The 26,268-nt window shown below is 38.9% G+C and overlaps 1 protein-coding gene across 3 annotated transcripts in view; it reads left to right on the forward strand.

Annotated features, from left to right (window-relative positions):
* Positions 1-1,596: 1,596 nt before the first annotated feature.
* dnah7 (dynein, axonemal, heavy chain 7) overlaps positions 1,597-26,268 on the forward strand; it is a 496,694-nt gene continuing 472,022 nt past the window's right edge. For all 3 annotated transcript variants that reach the window (XM_051930473.1, XM_051930475.1, XM_051930474.1), the window contains exons 1-6: positions 1,597-1,791; positions 4,575-4,640; positions 10,844-10,952; positions 16,190-16,373; positions 20,137-20,230; positions 25,132-25,312. In XM_051930473.1, the coding sequence (XP_051786433.1) occupies positions 1,780-1,791; positions 4,575-4,640; positions 10,844-10,952; positions 16,190-16,373; positions 20,137-20,230; positions 25,132-25,312 (646 nt within the window). In that variant the 5' untranslated portion in view covers positions 1,597-1,779. The remainder of the gene's footprint in view (positions 1,792-4,574; positions 4,641-10,843; positions 10,953-16,189; positions 16,374-20,136; positions 20,231-25,131; positions 25,313-26,268) is intronic.

Genomic DNA, 26,268 nt, shown 5'->3' on the forward strand with positions numbered 1-26,268 from the left:
AATTTGTGAGTGGACTCGAAAAAGGCTGTGCACTCACAAGCACCATGCATTCTGATAGAGATGGAGCAATTTTGCAAAAAAAGAAGATGGAAAAAAGTGAAGTGTCCAGATGTACAAGGCTCAAGACTCTCATGGCGAAGGTGTATCTCCTAAATACTGACTTGAAGGGGGTGCATACTTACGTGACCAATGATCTTGTGTTTTACATCTGTAAGTAATTTGGACCACACTGCAGAGATTTATTTTCATTTTGAAATTCAAAAATCTTAACCGGTTCTGTCAAAATATATATACTGTATATATAAATACTTTTTTAAAAACCACGCTTATACTAAGTTAAGAAGTGTTCTAAAAAATAAAAAAGTAAGTCTCTCATACGTCACTCGTAAAATAAAAGGTGGGCGCGTTTGCTAATAGCGCCATCTATTGGTGAAATCTTGAACTATTCTTCATATGAAAATTTCATTTTTTAATTAACATGGATTAATTGATTAATTAGTGAAAATGATTATTGATTCATGTATTGTCATCGGAAGTGAGTAAGTTTGCAAAATTTCAAGTCACTTGGACAATAGGAAGTGGGTTAAATATCGATTACAAGATTTGTACCACACAACAAACAGGTGAAGTTAATATAATAATAATAATAATAATAATAATAATAATAATAATAATAATAAGGCTAATTAAATAAGCTGTGATTCATTGTTGTCATCTCTCATCTTCCAAACCCACTTACCCAGGACAGGGGCACGTTGCAGCCGGAGCCTATCCCAGCAAGTATAGGGCACAAGGCAGGGACAGGCACGCGTGGGTTTAGTATGATCAGTCCATCTCTTTGGACAGTGGGAGAAAGCCGGAGACCCCGGAGGGAATCCACGCGGACAACACGCAAAGTCCGCACAGGCAGCACCCGATTTAATGTTGTATAACAGTAAAATGTGAACATATTCAAGAGTAAATACATTTCATCGGCACTTTCTGGACTGCATTGTAGATTGGTGAATTTGGGTTGGCATCGACAATGCCCGTCTACCTCAAAAGAAACGTTCGGCTCCCAATTTTACCGTCTTTGTGTTAAGGCTGCTGAGGTTACAATTGGGCAACGCTGAGAGTTTCACCTTGTCATCGCCCCTATACCGAGCAGTACTTCACAAGTATGTTTCATGTTTGTAGTTGCGAACAATGGGCAGATCACTGTTAGTCATTCTGTCCAACCGTAAATCTGACGAAAGCAAATTTAAAGCGCTCCATGTACAGATTAACGATCGAGCACATTTTCCGTTCAAAAAGTCCTGTGCAGTGCGTTGCTTCAGCACTTCTAGGGTACAGACTCCGCCGCTGTTGCTCTTCTTTGAGAAAAATGCGCTTCCTGCTGCTTTTTGATTTTCTTCGGGCTGCTAGCTACCACAGTCAAAGGGAAAAGCTTCCATAGCAACAAGCCTTGGCAACGGCCCGCGACCAAACACGTGAAACTGCGGCGGCTGAGAAACTGCAGTTCAACGGAGCTGTCTGCCGTGATCTCACTCTTTGAGCGGTGTATCGTTCTGAACCGGAGTTTTCTTTTTTTTTTCTCCTTCTCATTCGGACGGTCGAGCTGCAGCAGAGTTCTTGAGATATCCTTTCTCTCGAAATAAATTTAAAGAAACTTTTCAAAGTACAGAGTTGCCGCGCAACAATCTCCGTAAACACTTTCTGTGGCAACTTTAGAAGTCTCGTCCAGCTGCGGAATGCAATAGAGGAGCAGATCGTGAAAACGGCCGGTCGAGATTGATCGAAATGGACTCTGGGGTAAGTTGTAGGACGAGCGAGCAACGGAATGTTTTCTTTGTACGATTTGGCATTAAACAAGAATATTACACTTAAAGGGAACTGACGGAAAATTTGAAATCTCAAAGTAAAAGTTAACAAGAAGTCGTGAAACGGGGCTACCCTTCAATAATATCCGCGCATTTTCGACTATATACGTAGTGATTATATTGTGTTTCATTCAGCATTTGAAGTGTCATCTGCTTTACTTTGATCAGTGCTTTCTGAAAGACACTTTAGAGAATTCGAATTGAGCAATGAATAGTTAAAAACATATCTTTTACGCAAATTTTAATATGTTGCCAGTGCTCTTTGAAGTGCAGGGTACAATTAAAATTAGATTGATAACTAGAAGTTAACTGTTCGAATTCAGTCTTTGGAATAACTAAAAAAAATCCTGAAATATCTTTTTATTTTTTATTATTAATCAAAATTTTAAAAGTGACATGGAGATGACACCTTTAATGAATGTGAAAACAATTAGTGAAATGTTATTTCTTTTTCCAGTTATACATTTGTAGAACCCTCAGAGTAGTACAGCACAGAATCATATAATATACAGTTCTGTATACACACAAATACATATACCTGGATATATTAAGTCACCATCACTAAAGCCCTTGCAGTACTCTCTTTTTATAGCTCCTCATATATTAATGTAAGTGAATTATAAAGTTAAACATTAAACCTGAGTTGGAATAAGCTAAGTATCATCCTTTTAGAGCCCCGAATGACCATTTTCTGAAGTCCACCTGCCCTTCCCATGTACCTCACTGCTCATGTGTGCAGATGGTGTGATCTCAAGTCTCGTACTAACAGAGCGTGAGTATGTGAGGGACAATCGACGACACTAAGCACTGAAGTGGTTCTGAATGCCATATGGCCATGGCCATCACAACTGCCAGCATTAATGTTTCAGTCCTACTGACATGCCATGGCTTTTTCAAAAAAATCATCCAGAAATCTTCTAGATTTATATTATAGTCCAAAAGAGTCCCAATTGTGGCACTACTAACACCGAGTAAAAGCCATTTAAGTAACAGCCTAGGACAACAGTTGTGATAGGGGAGGCTTATGGTTCCAGAACATCTTGTAGAAAGAGGATAGCAGCTGAAAACCAAACTGAGGTCAACTCCTACCAGTGAAAAATAAGAAGGCTTTGGTGGACTAAGGAACATAAATAATAGAAATCTGGGAAGATTTCACCTGTCCTCTCGAGTCCAGACTTCTGCTGGTTTACACTGATGGGTGATTCAGGAAATGGCAGAACATTACAAGTCTTCAAATCAGGCCTGCTGCATGTTAATAATGCAGACAGTAATGAAGGGGGGCATATTTACAGCAATGTATAAATGTCATAAAATATTTGAGTATACTGTGTGCCAGCAAGGTGCCCATCTGATTAATGGACTTTTTCAGTAGGATTATATTCTATGCCAGAAGGTTCCAAAAATCTTGGAATGACAGTAAATGCATTCTAATACAATGACCTCCATGATCACCAGATTTCTGGTCCAACTGAACATCTGTGTGTTGGGCCACCTCAAAGCGGACATGGCCAGCATCTCTCAACACTTTATTGCATCCACGTTTTCTTGAGACCAGACCACTTTTAAACAGTAAAAGGGACACCAATGATATAATGTATCTACATAGAGAGAGCTAATAAAGTGGCTACTCTGAGGAGTTCAGGTTTCATTATTGACAGAGTACTCGTTTGGTAAAGATGTAGACAGGGTGAGAAGACAAAACCTATGGGACATTAAGTAGGGTGAGAGTCCAAGACATGACCCGCTTTAATAACTAGTGATTGGTGAATGGCAGAATGTCCAGTCAGGAAGCATAGACACAATGTCGCTAAAAGTAGCTGCTGGGGAACTGCTCCATCTTTTCTTTTAGGGTATCATGGTTTAGGATGTGTGTTCTTGGTGGGTCCAAACATCTGGATGATGTTGTGAAGAACACCAAAACCAGGTACATCACAATTGATCTACAATGCTCAGAAATGACTCCTGGGCATTAGGTAGAAGACATCCAAATAGAGAGGCCGAGTGGATACTTTAATATTCATTTTGTGAACCATTGATGTCACAGCAATCTCCTGACCTGATTAAAAGAAGTCAGGAACCGGTTCTGGTCGAGAAGCCAAGCCATTATAGGACACCTGCACTTGTACAACTCCAAGTGTCACCAGTCCTCCAAATAGCATATTTTGGCTGTGAGAGTAACAGACCCCTACGAATTGGGGTTTGTAAAATCCATGAAGAAGGAGATCCAGATGGGAGTCAACATGAACATGGGATCCTGAAAAAAATAAAAACCAAAGAGGGCATTAAAGACTTGGGCTGACAGGAGGGCATGCCAGTTGTGGTCACAGACTACCAGGTCAATGCCTGACCTACTGTGGGAGCTGGGTGGAGTGACGAGAGGAGAAATGAGTGGTGAAGAAGAAGACGTTTTGACCCTTTTGCGTTCTGAGTAGCCATTTTTTTAATTACAATGACAAATGCTTTAGCAAAGGATGGCAAAGAGTGACCATCTGGTGTGTTTATTTTATTTTTTAAAATCTTTGTCAATAAGCTACCCTGATGCAAAGTGCTAAAATCATTACATGGAGCAATACCCATGTGATGGGATGTGGGACAGCCTTATTAGGGTGTGAGGTTCAAGGTGGCCCACCCTAAGACTTTGGCTTTGCCACCTTTTATGAACATTTTGTTTTGTTTCAGCTGTTCAATTAAGTTCACTTTCCTTCTCTGTTACAGAGTTTTCTCCAAAGTCAAGGCAAGTTATCTAAGAACCCCAGCCGGCTCCTGCCTCAGCTGCCACAGGTAATGTGAGCTTCTTCAGTCCATTACAATTAAGAGTCTTTATAATGCACTATACTTCATTAAAGAAGGAGCCGGTAAGCCTTATGTTGCTCACTCTTGCATGCTCCTGCCCAAAAAAAAGAACAAAGAGTGAGAGAAGGAGCCTAACAAAACAACGTGTTTACTTACAGAGCAATATGACCCTCTTGCTTAATAAAAGGCCTAAAGGCTTCTTCAGGTCTGCTTTTCTGTTACTGTACAGACTGTATTGGTGCTTTCATACAGTAAATAAATAAATAAACAGGTACCCATCATTTATGTCATGAGGACATAAGCAGGGCTGGGCTAGGTGCTCAAAGAAAGTAATCCATTACGGATTACTAATTAATTCTCAGAAATTGAAATGGAATTACTTTACTCAATACTTCTTGGAAAAAGTAATCACATGTCTAATTGCTTTACTTTTACGTTACTCTCTAAACTCTCTAACCTGATGCACTTACAGTGAATTCAGAAAGCATTCGGATCGCTTCACTTTCAGCACACTTTATTGAGTTTTAGATTTACTTTTAAATGGGTGCATTTTCAGTTTTTCGTCTATCAATCTACACTCGGTAACCCTTAATGAAAAATTGACAACATTGTTTCAGAAAGATTTGCAAGTTTATAAAAAAAAAAAAAAACTGAACTCTCTTATTCATATAAGTATTCACAGCATTAATTCAGTTCTTTGGCAGCAATTACAGCTTTGAGCCTTCTTGAGTAAGTCTCTGTAAGCTTTGCACACCTGCGTTTGGACAGTTTATCCCACTCTTCCTGGCAGGACCTCTCAAGCTTCACTAGATTGTATGGGAATCATCTCTAAAACCACCATCATCAGATCTCTCTATGGATGTTCTATGGTGTTTAAGTCTGGATTTTGGCTGGGCTGCACAAGGACAGACACTTGCCCCGAAGCAACTTTAGCGTTGTCTTTGTTATTTGCTTCGGGTCATTGAAGTGCTGAAAGGTGAACTGTCAGCAAAGTCTGAGGTTGTGTGTACCCTGGAGTCGGTTTTCTTTAAGGATCTCTCTGTATTTGTCTGCATTCATCCTTTCCTCAGTTCTGAATTTGCATTTGGATCTTCTTCTTCTTTCGGCTGCTCACGTTAGGGTTTGCCACAGCGGATCATCTTCTTCCATATCTTTCTGTCCTCTGAATCTCATCACCTGCATGTCCTCTCTCACCACATCCATAAACCTTCGTTTAGGCCTTCCTCTTTTCCTCTTCCCTGGCAGCTCTATCCTTAGCATCCTTCTCCCAATATACCCAACATCTCTCCTCTGCACATGTCCAAACCAGCACAATCTCGTCTCTCTGACTTTGTCTCCCAACCGTCCAACTTGAGCTGACCCTCTAATGTACTTGTTCCTAATCCTGTCCTAATTGATGTGCTGAAAGGTGAACTGTCAGCCCAGTCTGAGGTTGTGTGTACTCTGGAGTCCGTTTTCTTTAAGGATCTCTCTGTATTTGTCTGCATTCATCCTTCCCTCAATTCTGACCAGCCTCCTTGTCCCTGCTCTTGAGAAGCACCTTCATGGCTGCCACTACCTTGCTTCACCATAGGGATGGTACAACGTTGTATTATTTAAGTGTTAAGCAGTGCCTAGTCTTCACCAGACATAGTGTTTGGAGTTCTGCCTAAAGTGTTCAATGTTTGCTTGGAGTTTACACTGGTCTGCTGAGACAGTCTGTTGTATGCCAATTATATTTAAGAGTGGCTTCTGTATGGCCACTCTACCATAAACACCTGATTGGTGGAGCGCTACTGAGATGATCTTCTTTCCGACAGGAATTCCCATCTCAGCAGAAGACTTCTGAAGCTCTGTTGGAGTGCCAATTGGGTTCTTGGTAACCTCTCTGACCAAGGCCCTTTTTGGCCAGTGACACAGTTTGGCCAGCCAGCCAACTCTTGGATGAGTCCTGGTGGTTCCAAATATCTTCCATTTTAGAATTATTGCAGCCAATGTTTTCTTGGAAACACTCAAAGCTTTAGAAATGTTTTTATACTCTGGCCCTGATCTGTGCCTCACTACAATTTGATAATGGCAGTCTATAGAGAGTTCCTTGAACTTCTTGACTTGGATTTTGTACTGACCTGCACTTTGAATTGTGGGACATTACATACAGACTGTTGATGTACTGTACACCTTACTAGGCTGTGTTCAGCCTGTCATATGTGGACTCTAATCAAGTTCTAGATACATCTGAAGAACGATTAAAGTAAGCAGGATACATCTGAGGACAAACTGGAGTGCCACAGTAGGGGATCTGAACAGTGTCACACCTACATTTTTGGGTCCCTGAAGCTTGAACTATTATGGGAATAATTGAAATGTTGTATCTTTATGAACATATTATTGAAAAAAAATTAATGTCTAGATTGCTGTCATGAGTGCTATCACGTTGAAAAAGTGATTCATGTTAGTACTGTGAGTGCCTTTTCAATGGCTCCCATTTTTTGTTACAACACACCATCTACCAATGAAGGTATTTTTATTGTCTTTTAATTTTTACTGCATTTTAATTGTACATAGGTAAAACTGTTATTATTTATTGTAACAGTTTATATGCTTAAGATAAATTTTAAGGTTTTATAAGGTTATTCATCTAAATGAAAAGTTACGAAAATGTCAATTACAATGACTGCAAGCAACGAAGCATGCTTTCATTATTTTGATTACGGCTAGCCAAAGATAAATAGTTTTCATAAAAGGTTTCATTTCTGTCATAAATGTGTTTTAAACTATTTATAATTACTAGGGGATTCTGCCCCCTGCTCACTTTGCTCACCAATCCCCGGGTGGGCACTATGCACCAGCCACTTCACGGCTCTGCTGCTTATGTATGGGTAAGTGGATGTACAATTTAAAGAGATTATTTTCATGGAAACTGTTACATATGCATAATAAAACTAACTATTTTACATAACAGCGAGTAGTTAATCATAGTAAAAAATAGTAAAATGTAATAAATTGAAAGAAAATTATGTTTCATGTTGCGACCCGAAATATCATGTGGGTGTTATTCGTTTATCCGTATTCATGTGTTTCATATTATACAGCCATCCTGTTACGCCATCAAGGAAAAGCAAAGGAAAGAGTAAAGGATTGGAATGAGACGAATTATTAGACATATGATATGTCTGTCTTTCAAAACTATTATCGCTGACAATTCATCACATGTTGGTTTATTATAAATGCGGCCATGATCTTTCAGATTCATAGAGAAATCCAAGAAAACTTCTTTGTCTGTGTTTTGCAGATAAATTTAGTGTAAAGTGTGATACTTTTTGGACATATAGATTTGTATCCATTATTGGCTATAGAATTTCTAATACATCTGATAGTTAAACTCTTTTGATTTTATGTTGCATCGCTTCTCCATGATCATAAATATAAACCTGACTGAATTGTGGTTTCTTCGAAATTAAACTTGTAGTAGCTTTAATTGTTGCGGGACCACAGATTCTCATAGTGTATCATCCTGAATCGTGTAAATCTACGTTTTGAGCATTGAATGATGCAAACGTGAACAGATTATTGTAGATTCTGATATTTTGTCTGTAGTGTTTTTGGATTTCACTTTCACCAAACAATAAAGGTTTTAATTCTCGCGGATACACCTTTTCATTGGGGAAAAAATACTACTTTTCCCTGATGGCAACATGAATTAGATGATCTACAAGTCTCTCACTTAAACTTTAAAGCCGAACAATATCTACATACTTCTGTCATATCACCTCTGTCCATGTATTCGATCTCTTTTTGCTGTTCTGTTATTTCACGGAGTAATAGTTTCCATTTGTTAGCGCTAATGTGATCTTTACTATCAGTTTTTTGAGACTTTCGAATTTTACTACTTTCATAATCTCTAACCTGCTCTGCATGTGTATCGTGCCATATGTAAGAGCTGAGAGCACAGGAAGTGTGTCCGACAAAAGCAAACATTCATACGAATGAGAGGTGAGAGGACCGTGGGCATGGTTGAAAATCGTTGAGAGGAGGGCAGGACTTGAAAAAATATCTTGGCAATAGTCTCGTCTCAAGATTTTCTTCTATAATGGAGAGATTTTATATGAAATATATTCAGAATGAAACATCCTTAATTTGAGCCTTTCTTTGTTTTTGGCTAGCCTACAAGATACTTTAATAACCTTTAGTTTTTGTTTTAACTATTATTGTCTATTGAGTTACACTATAGTATTGATATGTATGTATATTTTAAATCCTTCTCATACAGTAGACCCCCAAAATTTTAAGCAATGTGGACTAAAGTCACCTCTGGGGCCCCCTCCAGGATTAGAGGCCTGGAATCTTAATCTTCATTAGTTTTATAGTAGATCCGCCCCAGGTCTGAATACTTGTATAAATGAGAGATAGTTTCTGATGCAATAAATCTGCAAACCTTTCTTAAAATGTGTTTTCACTTTATCATTATGGGTTATTAGGTATAGATTGATGGACAAAAATAGCAAAGTTATGTACTTAAAATTAAATCTACACCGAAATAGTGTGCAGAAAGTGAAGGGGACTGAATATGTCTGAATTACTTTACAAATACTGTATGGAGTTATGAGGATGGCACACCAAACTCCTTTCTGTATTTAAAAAAAGAGAAAATAACTAGTAATCGTGAATGTGAAATCAGCAGGTAAACAGGTAAATAACGTGACATGCATTAATACTGTACAATTTCAAGCAAATGAACAGGCAAGTAGAGGCCTTCAGTTCACAAAAAGAATATCACTCTATTATAAAAGGAAATCCTGAGACAAGACTTTTTCTAAGAGATAATTTCAAGTCCCACGAGATGAGACTTTGGCCATGAGATTTTTTCAAGTCCTGCCCTCCTCTCAACCATATTCAACCACGCACACGGTCCTCTCTTCTCTCATTCATGTGAATGCTTTTGTAAGACACAGTTCCTGCTCTCTTAGCTCTTATAAATTTTTATTGTCTTCCTCACTTTATGTTCCTAATTAAAGAAGACTTATTATGTCCAAATCTTATTGAAGAATTTCATCGAGAAGGGTTATCAACAGAAGAAATGAGTACACGGGCAATCCTACCACCAAGAAACGATGAAGTCAAACGAATTAACGCGAAAATTGTCAATTTGTTACATGGTAAATTGGTTAAATGCGTATCAAGAGACTATGCTGAAACAGTTGGTGGTGATCGTGTGGAAGATGAAAACATCAACTTGCAATATCCCGAAGAATATCTACAACCATTAACACCGTCCGGCTTTCCACCGCCCGAATTACTATTGAAAGAAGGACGTATCCAAGAAAGGTAATGTAGTACATCTCCTGCGGATAACATTAGACACCAAAGGAGATCTTGATATGCTGTTCGTATTAAAACATTAACAGTTTCCCATTAGAATAGGTTTTGCAAAATTAACAAATCACAGAGACAAACATTCGAAAAAGTTGGTTTATTTATTAGAGAGAAAGAAACAAAATTTACTCACGGCCAGTTATACATTGCGTTGTCACAATGTGGAATCAAAATTCCATGTGATATTGATGAAAATTAAATTCAAAAAAATGCTTTTACTGAAGTTTAACAGTAAAGTGTAAGTTTAAAAAGTATTTGCATGTTAATTTCAAATCCATACAGAACAAAATCGTATAACGCAACAAATAACTCTAATGCAATATGAAACATAATTTACTTTCAAATTACTGTATTACGTTTTACTATTTCTTAATATGGTTAATTAATAGCTGCAATGTAAAATAGTTACTTCTATTATGCATATGTAACAATTCCCATGAAATAATAGTCTGTTTAAGTTGTACATCTGCATCCCCATACATGAGCGGCCGAACTACAAAGTGGCTAGTGCGTAGCGCCCACCCAGGGGTTGGTAAGCGAAGTGAGCAGGGGTCAGAGCCCCCTAGTTTAATGAAAAATCAATCTTAACAATTAATGACTGCTTCATTAGAAATCATTTTACAATTTACTGATTCCATGTTAGTAGGTGTTTAAGTGGTTAGACAATGAGAAAACCAAAAATATCAAATGTCTTAAAAAGATTTAAAACCAGGTTTGTTCCCATATTGCCATTATATCTTCTACACAGCATACATGAAACTGCATGCTTAGCATCCAGAATGAAAACTTTATTACTTTTAAAGTATGTGAATAACTTTTTTTTTTGTTTTTAATTCTAGATTCGCTCAAAACCTCAGTGGCAGGACACGTCACCTTCCTTTTCTCTGGAGTTTGCTCGAAAGGAAAAAGATCACAATGGATTTAGTTCATCAACAGGTCTGTCGGCTAGTAAGTTAAAATATATCATGTCTATCCTCCCTTTTACCAAGCGTGCTTTTTTAATTTTAGGGTCTCTTAAAGGTCCTGGAGGTCATCTTGGTAGCACTCGTATTACAAGATGGGGCCAAGGTTAACCAGAATCAGAATCCCTGTTATTTGCCAATATATAATAGACAGGAGTTTAACTTGGTAGCTTTATAGCTGATAATAACTTAACATAACATCATGTACAGTGATCCCCGCCTATCGCGGAACTTACATTCCAGACCCATCAGCGATAGGTGAAAATCCGCGATATAGAAAGACCATATAAATAAACATTTTTTTTATAGTTTAAGCCTTAAAATACCCCTCCCACACACTTTAAACACATGTAAACTTATTAAAACACACTTTGTAAACACATATGATATGTGGATATTGGGCTAAGGATATGAGTAACATCTCTCTATTATAAAACAAAAAATCTTGGCAGGGGACCAGGGAGACGAGGCTTGATCTTCTCAGAAGACAATTTGACATCCTGTGAGAGACATTTTAACGTCATGCAAGACAAGGCAGTGAGACAGAAGGACAGCTGCTGTACAGGCTTTTAAATGATCGACGCGCAGAGCGACAAGCAGAACAGGCATCTTGGCAGAAGCAGCACAAAGCCAGCAGCTGATCCGTCCACTTCTGCTTAGCGTGCGTTTAGCTCCCCCCCTTCACAAGAACAGCGTGAGAGACACGAAGTGGCAGGAGTGTAGCACACCTCCGGGGGGGTTGAGCGAAGCGATCGAGACCAGATCATCTCGGAGAGACACTTTGACAACACGCAAGACTAGACATTACAACCTTGGGAAGCAAAACCCGTGAGACGGTGACTTTTGCACGTCATGCCCTACTTACAAGCAATTTAAAACAAGTTCACTGACATCTAACCTAGCAGTTGTTAGATTGCTTTTGGCAAACACACTTCAGGTGCTCCCAGCTCTTAAAACAATGACAAGCAGAACATGCAGCTCGTCAGCAGCAGCTGCAGCAAGCCAGCGGATGATCCGAGTGCTTCTCCTTAGCGTGCATTCAGCCCTCACACACACCAAACCCGCCTTCAGAATGCTAGCGGCAGAGACGCAAAGTGGCAAAAGGACAGCTGCTGTACACGCTTTTAAGTGATTGACGAAAAGCGCGACAAGCAGAACCCTCAGCTGGCCAGCAGCAAGACAGCAGCTGAACCAATTGCATCTCTTTAGCGTGCGTTCAGACCCCCACTTCACAACACGAGCAGTGTTATAAGTCCCGCAAGAAAGAGATTTAACCAAACCCGGGGCAGGAAATAAAGGACAAATATTGTTTTTACAGAGATTTTAAAGTAGAAATGAAAATAATGCATATGTAACAATTCCCATTAAAATAACAATCTCTTTAAATTATTTATCCGGTAAACCAAACCTGGGGATGGGCAAGCGAAGCGGGCAGGGGACGGAGCCCCCTAGTAATAATAATAATAATAATAATAATAATAATAATAATAAGAAATTCACGATGTAGCGGGGGCGCAATAGCTGAACTGCGATATAGCGGGGGATCACTGTATAGATAAAATAAATAACACAAGGTAAACAGTATAAATTATAAACAGAATATTGCAATTATAAAGCAGATAAGTAAATGAACGCTTGTGTGTGTATCGCGTGTGTGCATAAATATATGTACATATGCATACACACATAAGCATACCTTTATATATGGAAGAGCACACGAATCAGCAAGGAAACATGGATAAATTACTGGTTTGTAAGGGCTATAGCTATGACTCTGGGAAAGAACCTGTTTAGGTATCTGTTATTATTAGTTTAATTGACATTAAAGAATTTACCAGAATTGAGTTTTTGGAATAAGTGATGACCTGGGTGAGATGAGTCCGTAGCGATCCTTTTGATCTGATTCATGACTCTGAATGCTTACAGGTCTGCAACAGATGGACGAGCACAGCCATTAATTATTTTCTCAGCAGACCTCACAATGTGCTGTAATTTACTTTTGGAGCAGACAATTGCTGAACCAAACCAGATAACAATGGAGAATGTAATCACTTGTTTGATGATGGTTTAATAGAATTGCACTAAGATGAGTTTGCATAAAAAATACATCCACTGTTATCTTCTTAGTGATGGAAGTGGTGTTATTGTCAAACCTGAGAATGTCTGTGATAGTTGTGCTCAAAAATGTGAAGGATTCCACCATATACAGTAGACTAGAACAGGGGTCTCCAACCTTTTTTCCCCTGAGAGCTACTTTTACAAAATGAAAATGGCAGAAAGCTACTCATGTTTTCTAACATTTATTCTTTCATAGCTTATTTAACCCCAAACAAACTGAATAAGCTTGTTTTGCCTGAACATTTACTAAACTCACATTTTGCATTAAAACATCACAAAAAATATTTAGGTCACTTGCAAGTGCATTTTGTATGTCTGTATGCATTTTCTAGTGTATCTCACACTACTGAATTAAAACATGAATGCTGTCAAAACAAAGCAATGCAATTACAAATACACAGATATTACTTATTTATTTGTCATTTTGTTACATGTCACTGTTTCACTTCACAAGAGTATTCAGAATCAGAATATCTTTATTGTCATTGTAACAAAATACAACAAAATTAGGTGCAGTCCCTGCAGTGTCAAAATAAATATACAGTAATTACAAAAAGATAGGAAAGGATAAGAAGAAATAAGGTAGAACAGAAACATTCAACCTAAGACCTTAACTGCACATGAAACACTATTGCACAAGATGCCATCTATTGCACTGCTGCATTGGAGGTGATTAGGTGGCATTCAGTGCCCTAATAGCAACAGGGTAGAAACTGCTATTCAGTCTATTAGTCTTTGTTTGGATGCTCCTATATCTTTTGCCTGATGGCAACAGTTGGAACATGTCATGAGTGGGGTGTGAGGAGTCTTTTAAGATATTTTCTGCCTTCTTGAGGCAGCGAGAGCTGTGCAGTTCATCCAGAGAGAGTGAAGCACAGCCGATGATCTGCTGGGCAGTCTTTACAATCCGCTGAAGTGTTTTCCTCTGTGCTGTTGTGCAGCTGAAAAAGCACACTCAGAGGCAGTAGCACAGGATACTCTCGATAGAGCAGTGATAGAAGGACACCAGCAGTTTTTGGGGGATGTTATTTCTCCTGAGGAACCTCAGGAAATAAAGTCTCTGCTGAGCCTTCTTCACCAGCTCAGCTGTGTTCACACCCTAGGACAGGTCTTCCATGTCCAGCTGCATGTGCAATGTGTTTTTTTAGTTTAGTTTTTTAGTTAGTCAGATGACTGGCACTGCAAGGAGTCAACAAGAGAGGTGTATGGTGGAGTGGAGCCACTTAGGTTCACTCTTATGGAGTCATTTAAATGTTCATCTGTCAGTCTTGTTCTGAACTTTGATTTCATGACATTCATGTCAGGAACGGCAGACATTTTCAGAGCTGCTTGGTGAAGATTCTTATAGTTATCTGGCTCTACTAAGCTCCAGAAATGCTAAGAATGCTATTGAGACTTTAACTGCACATTATTTTGAAGGTTTACTAATAAATAATACGTAAGATCCAATATCTCTCTGTCTGAATGTCTGTCCGCTTTAAACGAGAGAACTACTTAACAGATTTAGATCAGGTTTTTTTCTATATTTTGCTTCAACATTCCAGTTGATTTTGCGACTTCTCTCATTTCGCTATGTATCTTAGGTCGCTTGCGGTACTGATTTATTTGTGCGAATCCGAGATCCACGCAACAGGCTGGGGTTGGGGGGGCTTCCTCACTTACTCACCAGCTTCGGAGTATGTTCCTTAACTCCACTTAGCTAGCGAACAAGAGAACAATTGATTTCAACTTTGTTTGATATTTAAAATAAAGTGTTACTTAGGTCTTGATGAGTTTGAGTCCGGATATTCTCTTAAGTGTATGCCACATTGAAGAGATAGATTGCAATTCAGGTTGTGGATCGTGATATTAATTTTTGGAAAGATTGCCCATCCCTAATTTGACTAATCAAGCTTTGGCGAGCTACTTGGAAAGGGGTTGTGAGCTACCAGTAGCTCGCAAGCGACATGTTGGAGACCCCTACTGTAGAATCATTAATTTCCAGAGGGTGACTGCTGTTTGTGAAATTCAGTTACCATTTCCACTGTCTTGGTGTTATTGAATGCCAGGTTATTTGTAGGACTTCAAGACACAAGATGAATTACCTCCTTTCTGTATGTTGCGTCATTTCCTTTAGTAATTAGTCCAATAAATGGTGGCATCATCAGCGAATTTAATAATTTTCACTGAAGGGTCAGTGGCCTTACAGTCATTGGTGTACAAGGAATAGAGTAGGAGGATAAGTTCACAGCCTTTAGGGGCATCTGTTCTAATATAGAGGCAGTCAGAGAGGTGGGAGTCCATCCAAAGTACTGTTTCCTGTTTGTCAAAAAAACGGTAAATCCGTTTACAAATAGAAGCATTCAGTTTGGTTTGTGGAAGTGTAGTTAACAACAGTTTGGTATTCATGTGTAAGTTCCATTATAGTCGAGATGCTTTAGCATGAAGTGCAGGTCCAGGTTTATTGCATCATCCCCAGATCTGTTTGTTTAATGTGCAAACTGAAGTGAAGAGAAGATGAGGAGCAATAACAGACTTCAGATGAATTAGAAGTTCAAATATTTTCATTAGAGCTGATGTGAGTGATGTGGGCCTGTAATCACTAAAGCAGGTTACTTTATCCTTTTTGGGAACTGGAACGATAGCAGAAGATTTAAAGCACTCTAGAACAGGATGTGCATGAGACTGGCTAAAGATGTCAATGAGGAGAGGTGGCTTTCAGATGTCATATTCCTAGATAAGACACATTATGCCTTGTAGAAAAGCCAGTTACCTAACATCCACATCCTTGGGGAATGGAAGGATTTCAGAGAATCCAGGGAAAATCATCACTGACATGGAAAGAATGTGACGTTTCAAAGAGACAACTACCAGGGCTGGGAAATGAACCCAAACTTCTGGAGCTGTGAGGCATCAGCACTAATTACTTCTCCATCATCCATATCCATGGCATCACTCCTGACAATTTTACTTCATGCAGAACTGGACTTGATACATCTTAGTCCCTCCTTGCTACCTCGGTTTGGCCATCAATTTAAGATCTTTCTGTTTATCACATTTTTGAAAAATATTATTTGATGTAGACTGTACTGCTAATAATCTGATTTTACTATGTCTGATTTTCAGGAGATTCTGAAGAGAACAGACGTAAACACACTTCTCAGACGCGTGAAGAGAATGTCGCGGTGGAGATCCAGAGTCGAAACAGTGGAGCTGCAACCAAGCAGTCAACCTTGGAGTCACACAGTCGTTACTTCCTTCTAAAGAGAGACAGGGAGCAATTTCGAAGTGCCCTCGTGAATATTGTTATGTGAGTAGTCTTGCATATCTTTTACATTTTTTATTTTTTCACCGACAACAGAACTGAAATGACAGGGTTTCTAAAAAAAAATCAAGATTAGAAGTAAAAACAAGTTGAAATTGCAATAAAAGGATGAGGTTTTAAAGAAAACAAAATCAAAATAAGAAATGAAACAAGTGACTTTAGAATTTATTTAGTGTATTCACAGCAGCTACTGAAGTAAGTATGGAAAAATGCTAAAACAAGTAGAAGAAAAGAGAAAAAGTATGGACATATAATAAATGCAGGTGACATTAACTGCTTAGTATAAGTTAAACAGAAGAATAGTGTTCTGCATGAGGTGGCAGGAGCTTTGAGTGGAATTAGAATAAGGAGATGTCACAAAGTCAAAACTTGTATTGCTTATTTACTATTTTTCTCATTGTTCCTGTCATATTAGTATTATATTATGGATATAATATAACAGGATATCGTAATGCGTATTGTATGCGGATTAAGTGTATCGACTCATAACTAGTAAGGATATATATTTTGGACTGGAGGGCAGTCACATGTGCCTTGCTACAGGCAGCATTATGTACCACACCAGCTATGATTATAGCAAAGCATGGAAATGATCAGGTTTGCATGTCTGTTATGCGTGCATCATTAGAGGTCTTCATATTTTATTCCTCAAAGAAGGCAGTCATACTTTTCTCATGCATATGAATGACTGAATGAGCTTGAATGAAGCCACAGTGTTGGTCTTTGTTAGTCTGGCTGTTAGCCAGGGGTGTCGAACTCCAAGCCTGGTGGGCCGCAGTTGTGGCAGGTTTTCATTCTAACCCGTTTCCTAATTAGTGAGCAGTTTTCACTACTAATTAACTCCTTTTCCCTTCATTTTAATAGCCCTGTTTTTAAGGATTCAGTCCTCTGAATTGATTAGTTTCTTCATTAAATGGCAGCCAAATAGAAATGAGACGTGAAACGAGCTGACAGATGACCCGCTAAACTCTGGATTTCAAACACCAACCAATCCCTTAATGAGAAGCTGATTCCTTCTGTTAATTAAACTCATTATTAATTCCATGGCTTGTTGCTGCTCTCATTCTGCCACATTTCCAAAACTGTTGATTTTCTGTTTTTCCTAAGAACACCGTCAAAACGATTTGGTGACCTGAGAGATCAGCCTTACCGAGACCATCACCTTTCTTTATTTTCAGATATTGTGCGAGCTGGTCATGTGGTGGCTTGTTTCGTGTCTCAATATTGTTTGTCTGCTAATTAAGGAAAGAGAAACAACTAAGGGGGGCGGAGTCAAGATAATTAAAACGAAGGCAAAAGAAATTAATTAGCAGTACAAATGGCTCACTAATGAAGAAGACTGTTAGAATGAAAACCTGCAGCCACTGCGACCCTCCAGGACTGGAGTTTGACACCTGTGGTTAAGGCCAACATAATCTGAGACATTTAACCGAACAGTGAGATGACACTGGTGACAGTGATCACAGGAAACCTCACGTCCATAGAGAAAGACCTGGGATGCCCAGAAGAACAATGCTGCAGGAATTGCTGCCAATCATGTGACATAACATTACAATGCCTATGTCATAGAGATGTCTACCATGGAACACCTTGGCCCATGGGCGAAAGATTTCTGTTGTAGTGGCTCCAGTACATTTTTCAGACCAGACATATCCTTAGACCCTTTTTTAACAGAACATTTCTGGATATGGTTATGGTTCACTCCACTGTCTCTGTGGACCTTATTAGCTGCATTATGTTTGGGTGGATGTGCCACAGAACACTAGCTGTCACTTGTATAACACCCAGCTACTAATCAATAGTGGGAGTTTTATGCCGTACTAATCAACTCCTTCATCCATCCATCCATTTTCCAACCCGCTGAATCCTAAGTACAGGGTAACGGGGGTCTGCTGGAGCCAATCCCAGCTAACACAGGGCGCAAGGCAGGAACCAATCCCGGGTAGGGCGCCAACCCACCGCAGTAAACAACTCCTTGTGTTTCCCCATTGTTGACCAATATACAGCTTCAATCTTATCTTGGAGTCAGATAGTTTCTTAGTTTCTGTTTCTTTATGCAATTGTTTTCTTTTTTAGCACAAACCAAACGCTGTAACTCAACATGTTTTTAAAATTTGCCAGTGCTGAATTCAGTTGACTTTCTATATTCGTTAATGGGCTTATTCCAACCGTTTTTGCTTCCAACAAAGAGGGGGCCAGGGCAAGACGCACTCATTGACTGAGTCAACTAAGTGTCACCCCCTCAGTCTGCTCCTGGCTAGAGATTAAGTTTAGGGTTATGTGAAGTTCTTTCTCTGTCATTTAAAATAATCTGATATATTCATTACAAAGTGGTAAAATTGAAAATGAAAGCTTATACTGTCCATTAGCTAATATGTTTTAAACTTATACATAAAACAGGAAAGAAATTCATCATAGAAAGTAGTACTAGGGTGTTGTACCGTGTTAGCCATTATGAATGTAGTGAAAAGTCAAGTCAACAATATATATTTCATATAAAATCAAGTCAATCTCAAAAGCTTGCATATTGTAATCTTTTTAGGTGTCATTTTGCTTGACTTTTCACTACAATCATAGAAAGTAAAAATTCTAAGTAAGCAAACTTCAAACAATAAGTAACACTGAGATGTTCATAGTCATGTAATGTACAACGATTAAATACCAGACTTCAAGACCTTTTTAGGGTTACAGTAGCTATGGTGTATTCTTCTCCTTGATAATCTTTTTGAAGTAGAAGTTTTTGAGAAGTAGGAGAACTTTAAGACCTGCAGCACAAATAATGATTAGAAATGAAGCCCCTTTCTCAAACATGCACATGCCTTTGGGGGCTTACAAAGAATAGCAGAAATGTTGGAAAACACCTTTTCTAGTGTAAAGCTTTGTAAAACAATGAATCATTGTATAGCACTTTGTTTCAAAGTAGCACCTAATGGACCTTGTGTTGTTTTTGGACATATTAACTGATTGATGACTGACAAGTTACATTAGTCAGAATGAATATTTTTGATCACAATATTTCCGTATGTTCTTAATTTAATAAAAAGCTTTGGCCTCGGAACCCAACAGGGAAGCTTTCCGGCCTCCGTATTTGTGTCTTTCATCTTTAAAGGGGTAGGCTGGATCTTCTCCTGCTCTTTATCCTTGATTACCCACGTTTTGTCTTCATGGTCTTTGTTAAATGGATCTCTATTAGGCCTTTGCCAGATGAAAGGGTGCAGTAAAAGTCAAGTCATTGATGATCCTGTCCTGACTTAGTGCTCATGCTTTCAGATTTGCTTTCAGTGCCTCCTCTGCTCCTTTCACGTCTACATTCTGCTTTACCCAAATCACTGTTAGTATTTGTTGCCATTGCGCTGCTGCCTTGCAGTAAGTAGACCTGGGTTCACTTCCCAGGTCCTCCCTGTGTGGAGTTTGCATGTTCTCCCCGTGTCTGTGTGGGTTTCCTCCGGGTGCTCCGGTTTCCTCCCACAGTCCAAAGACATGCAGGTTAGGTGCATTGGCGATCTTAAATTGTCCCTGGTGTGTGGGTGTGTGCGCGTGCCCTGTGGTGGGCTGGCGCCCTGCCCAGGGATTTGTTCCTGCCATGTGCCTTGTGCTGGCTGGGATTGGCTCCAGCAGACCCCCCGTGACCCTGGATTGGATATAGCAGGTTGGAGAATGACATGACATGACATGTTGCAATATTTGTAGCATTCACTGAAAGTTCCACATAATATCATTGTAATTCTTTTTATTTGTTATTTTCCAGGCAACAGAACACAGCTACTGGGCCACCCAAACCGTTAGATGAAATTGAACCTACATCATCAAGATTTCCAAGTGCCACTGAGAAAAATATTTTGGTATGTTTCTAATTTATTTTGGTGTCATAAAAATGTTGCAAATGTAGCTGGAATCCATTTATAGGGACTTTGTAATCAATGGTGCCATTTCTTTGTTGAGGAGCATTTCCTCCAGGCTTTTGAATTGGTATACTTTAGATTTAATGCTCTGTCACACACTTAAAATATTACCAAATGATATTCTCATTTTAAAGTGTACATAACACAAAAAATGAACATGGTCACAGAACCTGCTGAAATGTGTCAATTTCATCTTGCAGCTCAATCACACATAATTGTAATTGTGAACGGTTCTGATGATATGTTAGGGGCAGAGGCAGCCCCCCTTACTCGTTTTACTCTGCAATGATTTTGTGCCTTTCAGTGGGGAAACGTTTGTTTGTTGTGGCTGATGTTACACTATAGACAGGCAGTGTGTGGCACAATGTTTTAGACTTTGGGCCTCAAACCCAAATGTTGTGGGTTACTACTGAGACTCTGTGGCCATCAGCAAGTCACTTCATCTGCCTGTACTTCAACTGGAAAAACAAAAGAAATGCAATTGATTGTATCTCAAATGTCGTAAGTTGCTTTAGATGGAGGTGTCAACTAAATAAGCAAGTGGCGATTACTCCCTGCGAATGTGTCTTTTTAAGGTTGTAGTGATACTTGAGACATTATATCTCTCCAAGTAACAATGACAGAGATATTAAGAATAGGAAATTATGGTACAAAAGAAATAGCACATTAAACTTTTAAATGCTGAATTTATTCCTGATAACAAAACAACTAATGAATCCCATAGGACAGTCCAATTGTCTTAACAATACTTCAGTGGGGTCTTTGATGATCGCATGTCTATTTTCAGAGGAGTCATTGGCATTGTCCTAGGTACAGACAGCAGTGGAGGTCTTCCACCCATCCATAGAAAAGTCTTCAATGAGTGACTGAGCTATGCAGCTATTTATACCATTACTTTGCAGAGATTATTTATAATCGTCCATTAAGGCCAGTTAGTAGTTAGTATTGGCTTTTTCTATTAAGTATTCTGACCATTAGCTTTTATTAACTATTTACAGTACCCCTGTTTGTAGCCTAGAAAGATTTTATGCATTAAAACAGGGGTGTCGAACTCCAGTCCTGGAGGGCCACAGTGGCTGCAGGTTTTCATTCTTATCATCTTCTTAATCAGTGCTGATTATTTCTTTTAATTAGCTTGACTCAGGCCCCATAATTATTTCTTTTTCCTTATTTAGCAGCCAAACAATAACGAGACAAAAAACAGGGCGCCATATGACCAGCTCACCTGTGCCCCTCACAAAATATCTGAAAATAAAGAAAGGTGAAGGTCTCAGTAAGGCTGATTTCCGAGGCCAGAAAAACAACAGCTTTGGAATTGTGTGCTGGGGCAGAATGAGAGTAGCAACAAGCCATAGAATTAAATAACAGATTAATTAACAGAAAGAATCGGCTTCTCATTAAGAAAGTGATTGGAGTGAAATTGGTTGGAGTTTGAAGCCCCAGTTTAGCGGGTCATCTGTTGGCTCGTTTCACATCTCATTTGTGTTTTCGGCTGTCATTTAATGAAGAAAGGAATCAATTCAGAGGACTGAATCCTTAAAAACAGGGCTATTAAAATAAAGGGAAAAGGAGTTAATTAGCAGTGAAAACTACTCACTGATTAGGAAAAGGGTTAGAATGAAAACCTGCAGCCACTGCGTCCCTCCAGGCCTGGAGTTCGACTCCCCTGCATTAAAGGATACGTTTGGTATTTTTCTTCACAAACGTGGTATAAATGCATTTGCTAAACAAAAATTGTGCTCTAAAGCTAATTGTATTAAATGATTTTAAAAAAATCTTGCCTGCTTTGGCTCTTTACGATGGAGGATATGAGGCATGGAGGAAAAGCTTAAAAACTTACCAAATACGTCCATTTGTCAAGCCAAGACAATTGTCGGGTGTCCATTTGTGCCTTTTGTTTTTCCAATGCATGTGTGTGACAACAAAAGGGATCTGGAAATTATGTATTCCTGGTACTATTTTTCTCTTGGTAAGGATATATTTTCTATTTGCTTGTGTCAGTACTTGCATTAATGCAGAAGCAAGTCAAAACAAAACCCATCACGTGGGCTGAAATGTTTACTATGATTTGGTCAGTCAGGAGGAATCCACTCCTCTGGGGGGTGAAAGGTTGTTGCACAGGAAGAGTAAGTGCTGAGTGAGCTATCATGCATGGCTGATCTTCTTTTAAAATGGCTGAATCTCATATTGTTTTTTTATTCAAAATAAATCCAAAGCAGTCCACAAAACAAGAGAGGTGGCGAGAAACTGACTGTAGCCATCCCAATGGAGCTCTTCCTACACCTCAATATCATCTACCCAATGGAACATCCCTCTCTAGGAAAGACTGGGTCGCGCTTAACCGAGCTAGGTCAAAGGTGGGCAAAACAAGGGACAACCAATTTAGATGGGGCCTCACAACAAGCGCTGAATGTCTCTGTGGTGAGCCCACCCATACAATGGACCACATTCTCCATGAATGTTCCCGAGGCCCTACATGTACCGATACAGATCTTAAGGATGCTAATGGCCCCGCTCTTACCTAGATACAAGCAGTGGCATGATAAGATATGATAATTCAAAAAAGACATGTATAAACTATTTTACAATGTACAGTGGAACCTCGGTTCACAAACGTCCCTGAACACGTACAAATCGGGTTACGACCAAAAAGGTCGCCAAACTTCTGCATCTGTTCACGACCACACAATCAGTTGACGAACAAGCCAGTTTCCCTTCCGGTTTGTATGCTCCGATGATTTCCGCACGTCTTCAGTCTCTCCCTGTAGTACATTGTTCTCGGTCACACGTGCATCGTGCAGAGGGACTCTACCTCAAAACTGTAACCTCCTCTCCACCCAGCTTCCTGCTCACTTCCTTCATGCCAGAACTCGACTCATGCAAGGTTAGTTTTCTTGGTTGTTTATTAAAAAAAGTGTTTACAGCGAGCGGTTCGTAAGGCTATGGCGTGAACTCCTGCAATGTTAGTTTTCTCTGTTGTTCAAGGTTTTCTCAGTGTTATTCAATGTTTTTACATTTAGTTTACTATTATACTGTGCATTCTATGGTATAATTAACTATTTTTGTGCTTAAAAATCTTTAAAAAAAAAATATTTACATACAGTTTGTACGATCCGGAACAGATTAATTGTATTTACATACAATCCTATGGAGGAAATTACTTCGGGTCACGACCAAATCGGGTTGCGACCAGAGTTTTGCAACGAATTACGGTCGTGATCCGAGGTTCCACTGTATGTATAATTGCAAGACACAGAACAATACTTGATAACTGTCTTGACTTGAAAAATGTACGTATTTGGGTAACTTTTTAAGCTTTTCCTCCATGCCCCATAGACTGCAATGCATCAGTGCAGGTAAGATATATTATTTTTAATTTATGGAAAGTGATTAACTTACACAATTTCACATGGAAAATGGATATATAGCATGTTTGTGAAAAAAAAACAAAAAAACAAAAAAAACAAAACACCTTTAAACTAAAGTACTGTATATTCTTAAAGTATAATTACAGAATGTATATTGAAAAATAAAACAGGTGCACAGATCACAATAATGTATTTTCATGAGTTATCTATGACTACAGTAATAAAATAATAACCATACACATTTCAAGAAATTTTGCTGTGTAAAGTGTGTAATGAAATTAAACCTTCTAAACGCTTGTTTTGTGACTCAGTTTTTTCGTTAGATTATTCACAACCTGCATCCCCTTGATGGGACAAGCGTGAATGTCAGATGAGTGCAAATACTACTGGGTGTAAATATCAAGCAGCGCCGTCGATTGTTTAGGTCAGGGGTCGCAAACTCTGGTCCTGGAGGGCCACCGTGGCTGCAGGTTTTCATTCTAACCCTTTTTTTTAATGAGTGCCCTGTTTGTGCTGCTAATTAACTTCTTGTTAATTCATTTTAATTGAATTGGTCTTTTAAGATTTCTTCATCGTTCCTCTGAATTGCTTCATTTCTTTCCTTAAATGGCACCCAAACAGAAATGAAATGTGGAGTGAGTGAGCCAACAGAAGACCAACTAAGTCAGGGCCTCAAATTCCAACCAACTTCACTCCAACGAGCTGCTTAACAAGGTGCCGATTCTTGTCGTTAATTAAACCCGTTCTTTAATTCCGTGGCTTGTTGCTGCTCTTGTGGTGCATTAGCAGACATTTCTGAAATTGTTGTTTTTTTCTTTCCTAAGAGCACTATTAAAATGTTTTGGGGACCTGAGCAGATCAACGTTCCTGAGACCATCATTGTTTTTTTTTTTTTTTTCAGATATTGTATGATGGACACCAGTTGTTTTGGCTCATTTTGTATCTCATTATTGTTTGGCTGCTAATTAAGGAAAAAGAAACAATTCAGGGGTCTGAGACTGCAAGAGCAAGTCAATTCAAATTAGTTCAAATGAAGTTAATTAGCAGCAAAAACAAGACACTCATTAAGAAAACGGTTAGAATGAAAACCTGCAGCCAGGACCGGAGTTGGCGACCCCTGGTTTAGGTGACTTGCCACAACCTACTCACACACCCAAATTTTGCAACCCATAACCCACTGGTGGCTAACCCAATGGTTGAGAAACACTGTTTTAGAGTGTCCTCTTCTCTAAATGTTGGTTAAACTCCATGATCCAAATTCTTATTACCTGTGGCATATAATGTAAGTCATTATTGTTAACTTTTTATAGAAGCTTTGTCAAAAATGTGTAATGCAGAGATAAATTATATTGATCAGTGTTTATGAAAATCAGAGTGAAGCATAATGTGTCTTTTGGACTCCCAAGTGCTTAGCAATTAACAAATGTGCCAGGAGATGAACTGCTTTGCTATTAATGTGCTTTTCTTTCTCAGAGATACTATTATTATATCCACCATGGCATTGATACACAACATGTGGCTGCAATGGAGGACTCTTGGTTGGAGAACGTCTTGACTTTAGTACCAAGACACCTTAAAAAGCACACTAATACTGTTGAGGCACTTTCAGATGAGATGAGAGAAGATTACTTACTGAGTGTGAAGAAGGCCATTGGTAAGCATAACATGTCCCTACACTTCAGGGTACTCATATTATTGGATCTGCTGAGTAAGAAAGTCGTTTCTAGTACTGTGTGCATCGAAATGCAACACTTTTGGAGTATTTACATTTTTTATTTGAAGAGCATTTCAGGGAAAGCTGGCCTAGTTCATCCCTACTTAGTACAGCATTCACCTGATGTTAACTTAAAATTAAAAGTTATATTGTGATTATAACCTTAATGGTTTTATTGTTTGACTGCTTGCCTAATAACTGTGTACCTGTGGGATCAAATTGTTGGTCATTAATGCCTGGACAGCAGAATGGCACGATACAACCACATGTTAACTGCACATATTTGAGGATAGAGCAAAACATAAAGAATTTAAATATGTAACTGTAAGTACAAATGTGGGGGCCAGGAGGAAAAACATTCTGCACAGGCCAGATGGTTTTTACAACACACCATTACAAGTCCTACAGCAATTCTTTCTGCTATCTTTGGAGTAATGTTCTGGACATTGGGCTGATGTTTTTACATTACAAAGTTAGCCAATGAACTGTCACTATTGCTTACTACATCTGGAATTGTGTTAGGTTTGAACAGCCAGGACACCAGTAGACTAACATTTTATTAACTTCAGCCATAAATTGCTTCTTTAGTGCTGCTCACTTAGGACGCATAGACATCTGCAATGTCACTCATCAAACAGCAGTATGTGCCAGGCTTATGTCGTGCCACTTTCTCATAGGACACTACCTGACAAGGGGCAGATGGCATCATCTTGGAATGTCTTTGTAATGTTGGCATTCTTTCCATCTCTGCTAACAAATATGTAGAGCCCTATTGCATACAACTACAGGTTCCTACATCCTGATTGCAGAGTCCACTCACTCCTTATTTAAACCGGATGAGCCATACGACACCAATAGGCACCTCTTTATAATAAAACTAATAATAATTAACATAT

Source organism: Erpetoichthys calabaricus, chromosome 8 (assembly GCF_900747795.2).
Source record: "Erpetoichthys calabaricus chromosome 8, fErpCal1.3, whole genome shotgun sequence".
Classification (NCBI taxonomy): Eukaryota; Metazoa; Chordata; class Cladistia; order Polypteriformes; family Polypteridae; genus Erpetoichthys; species Erpetoichthys calabaricus.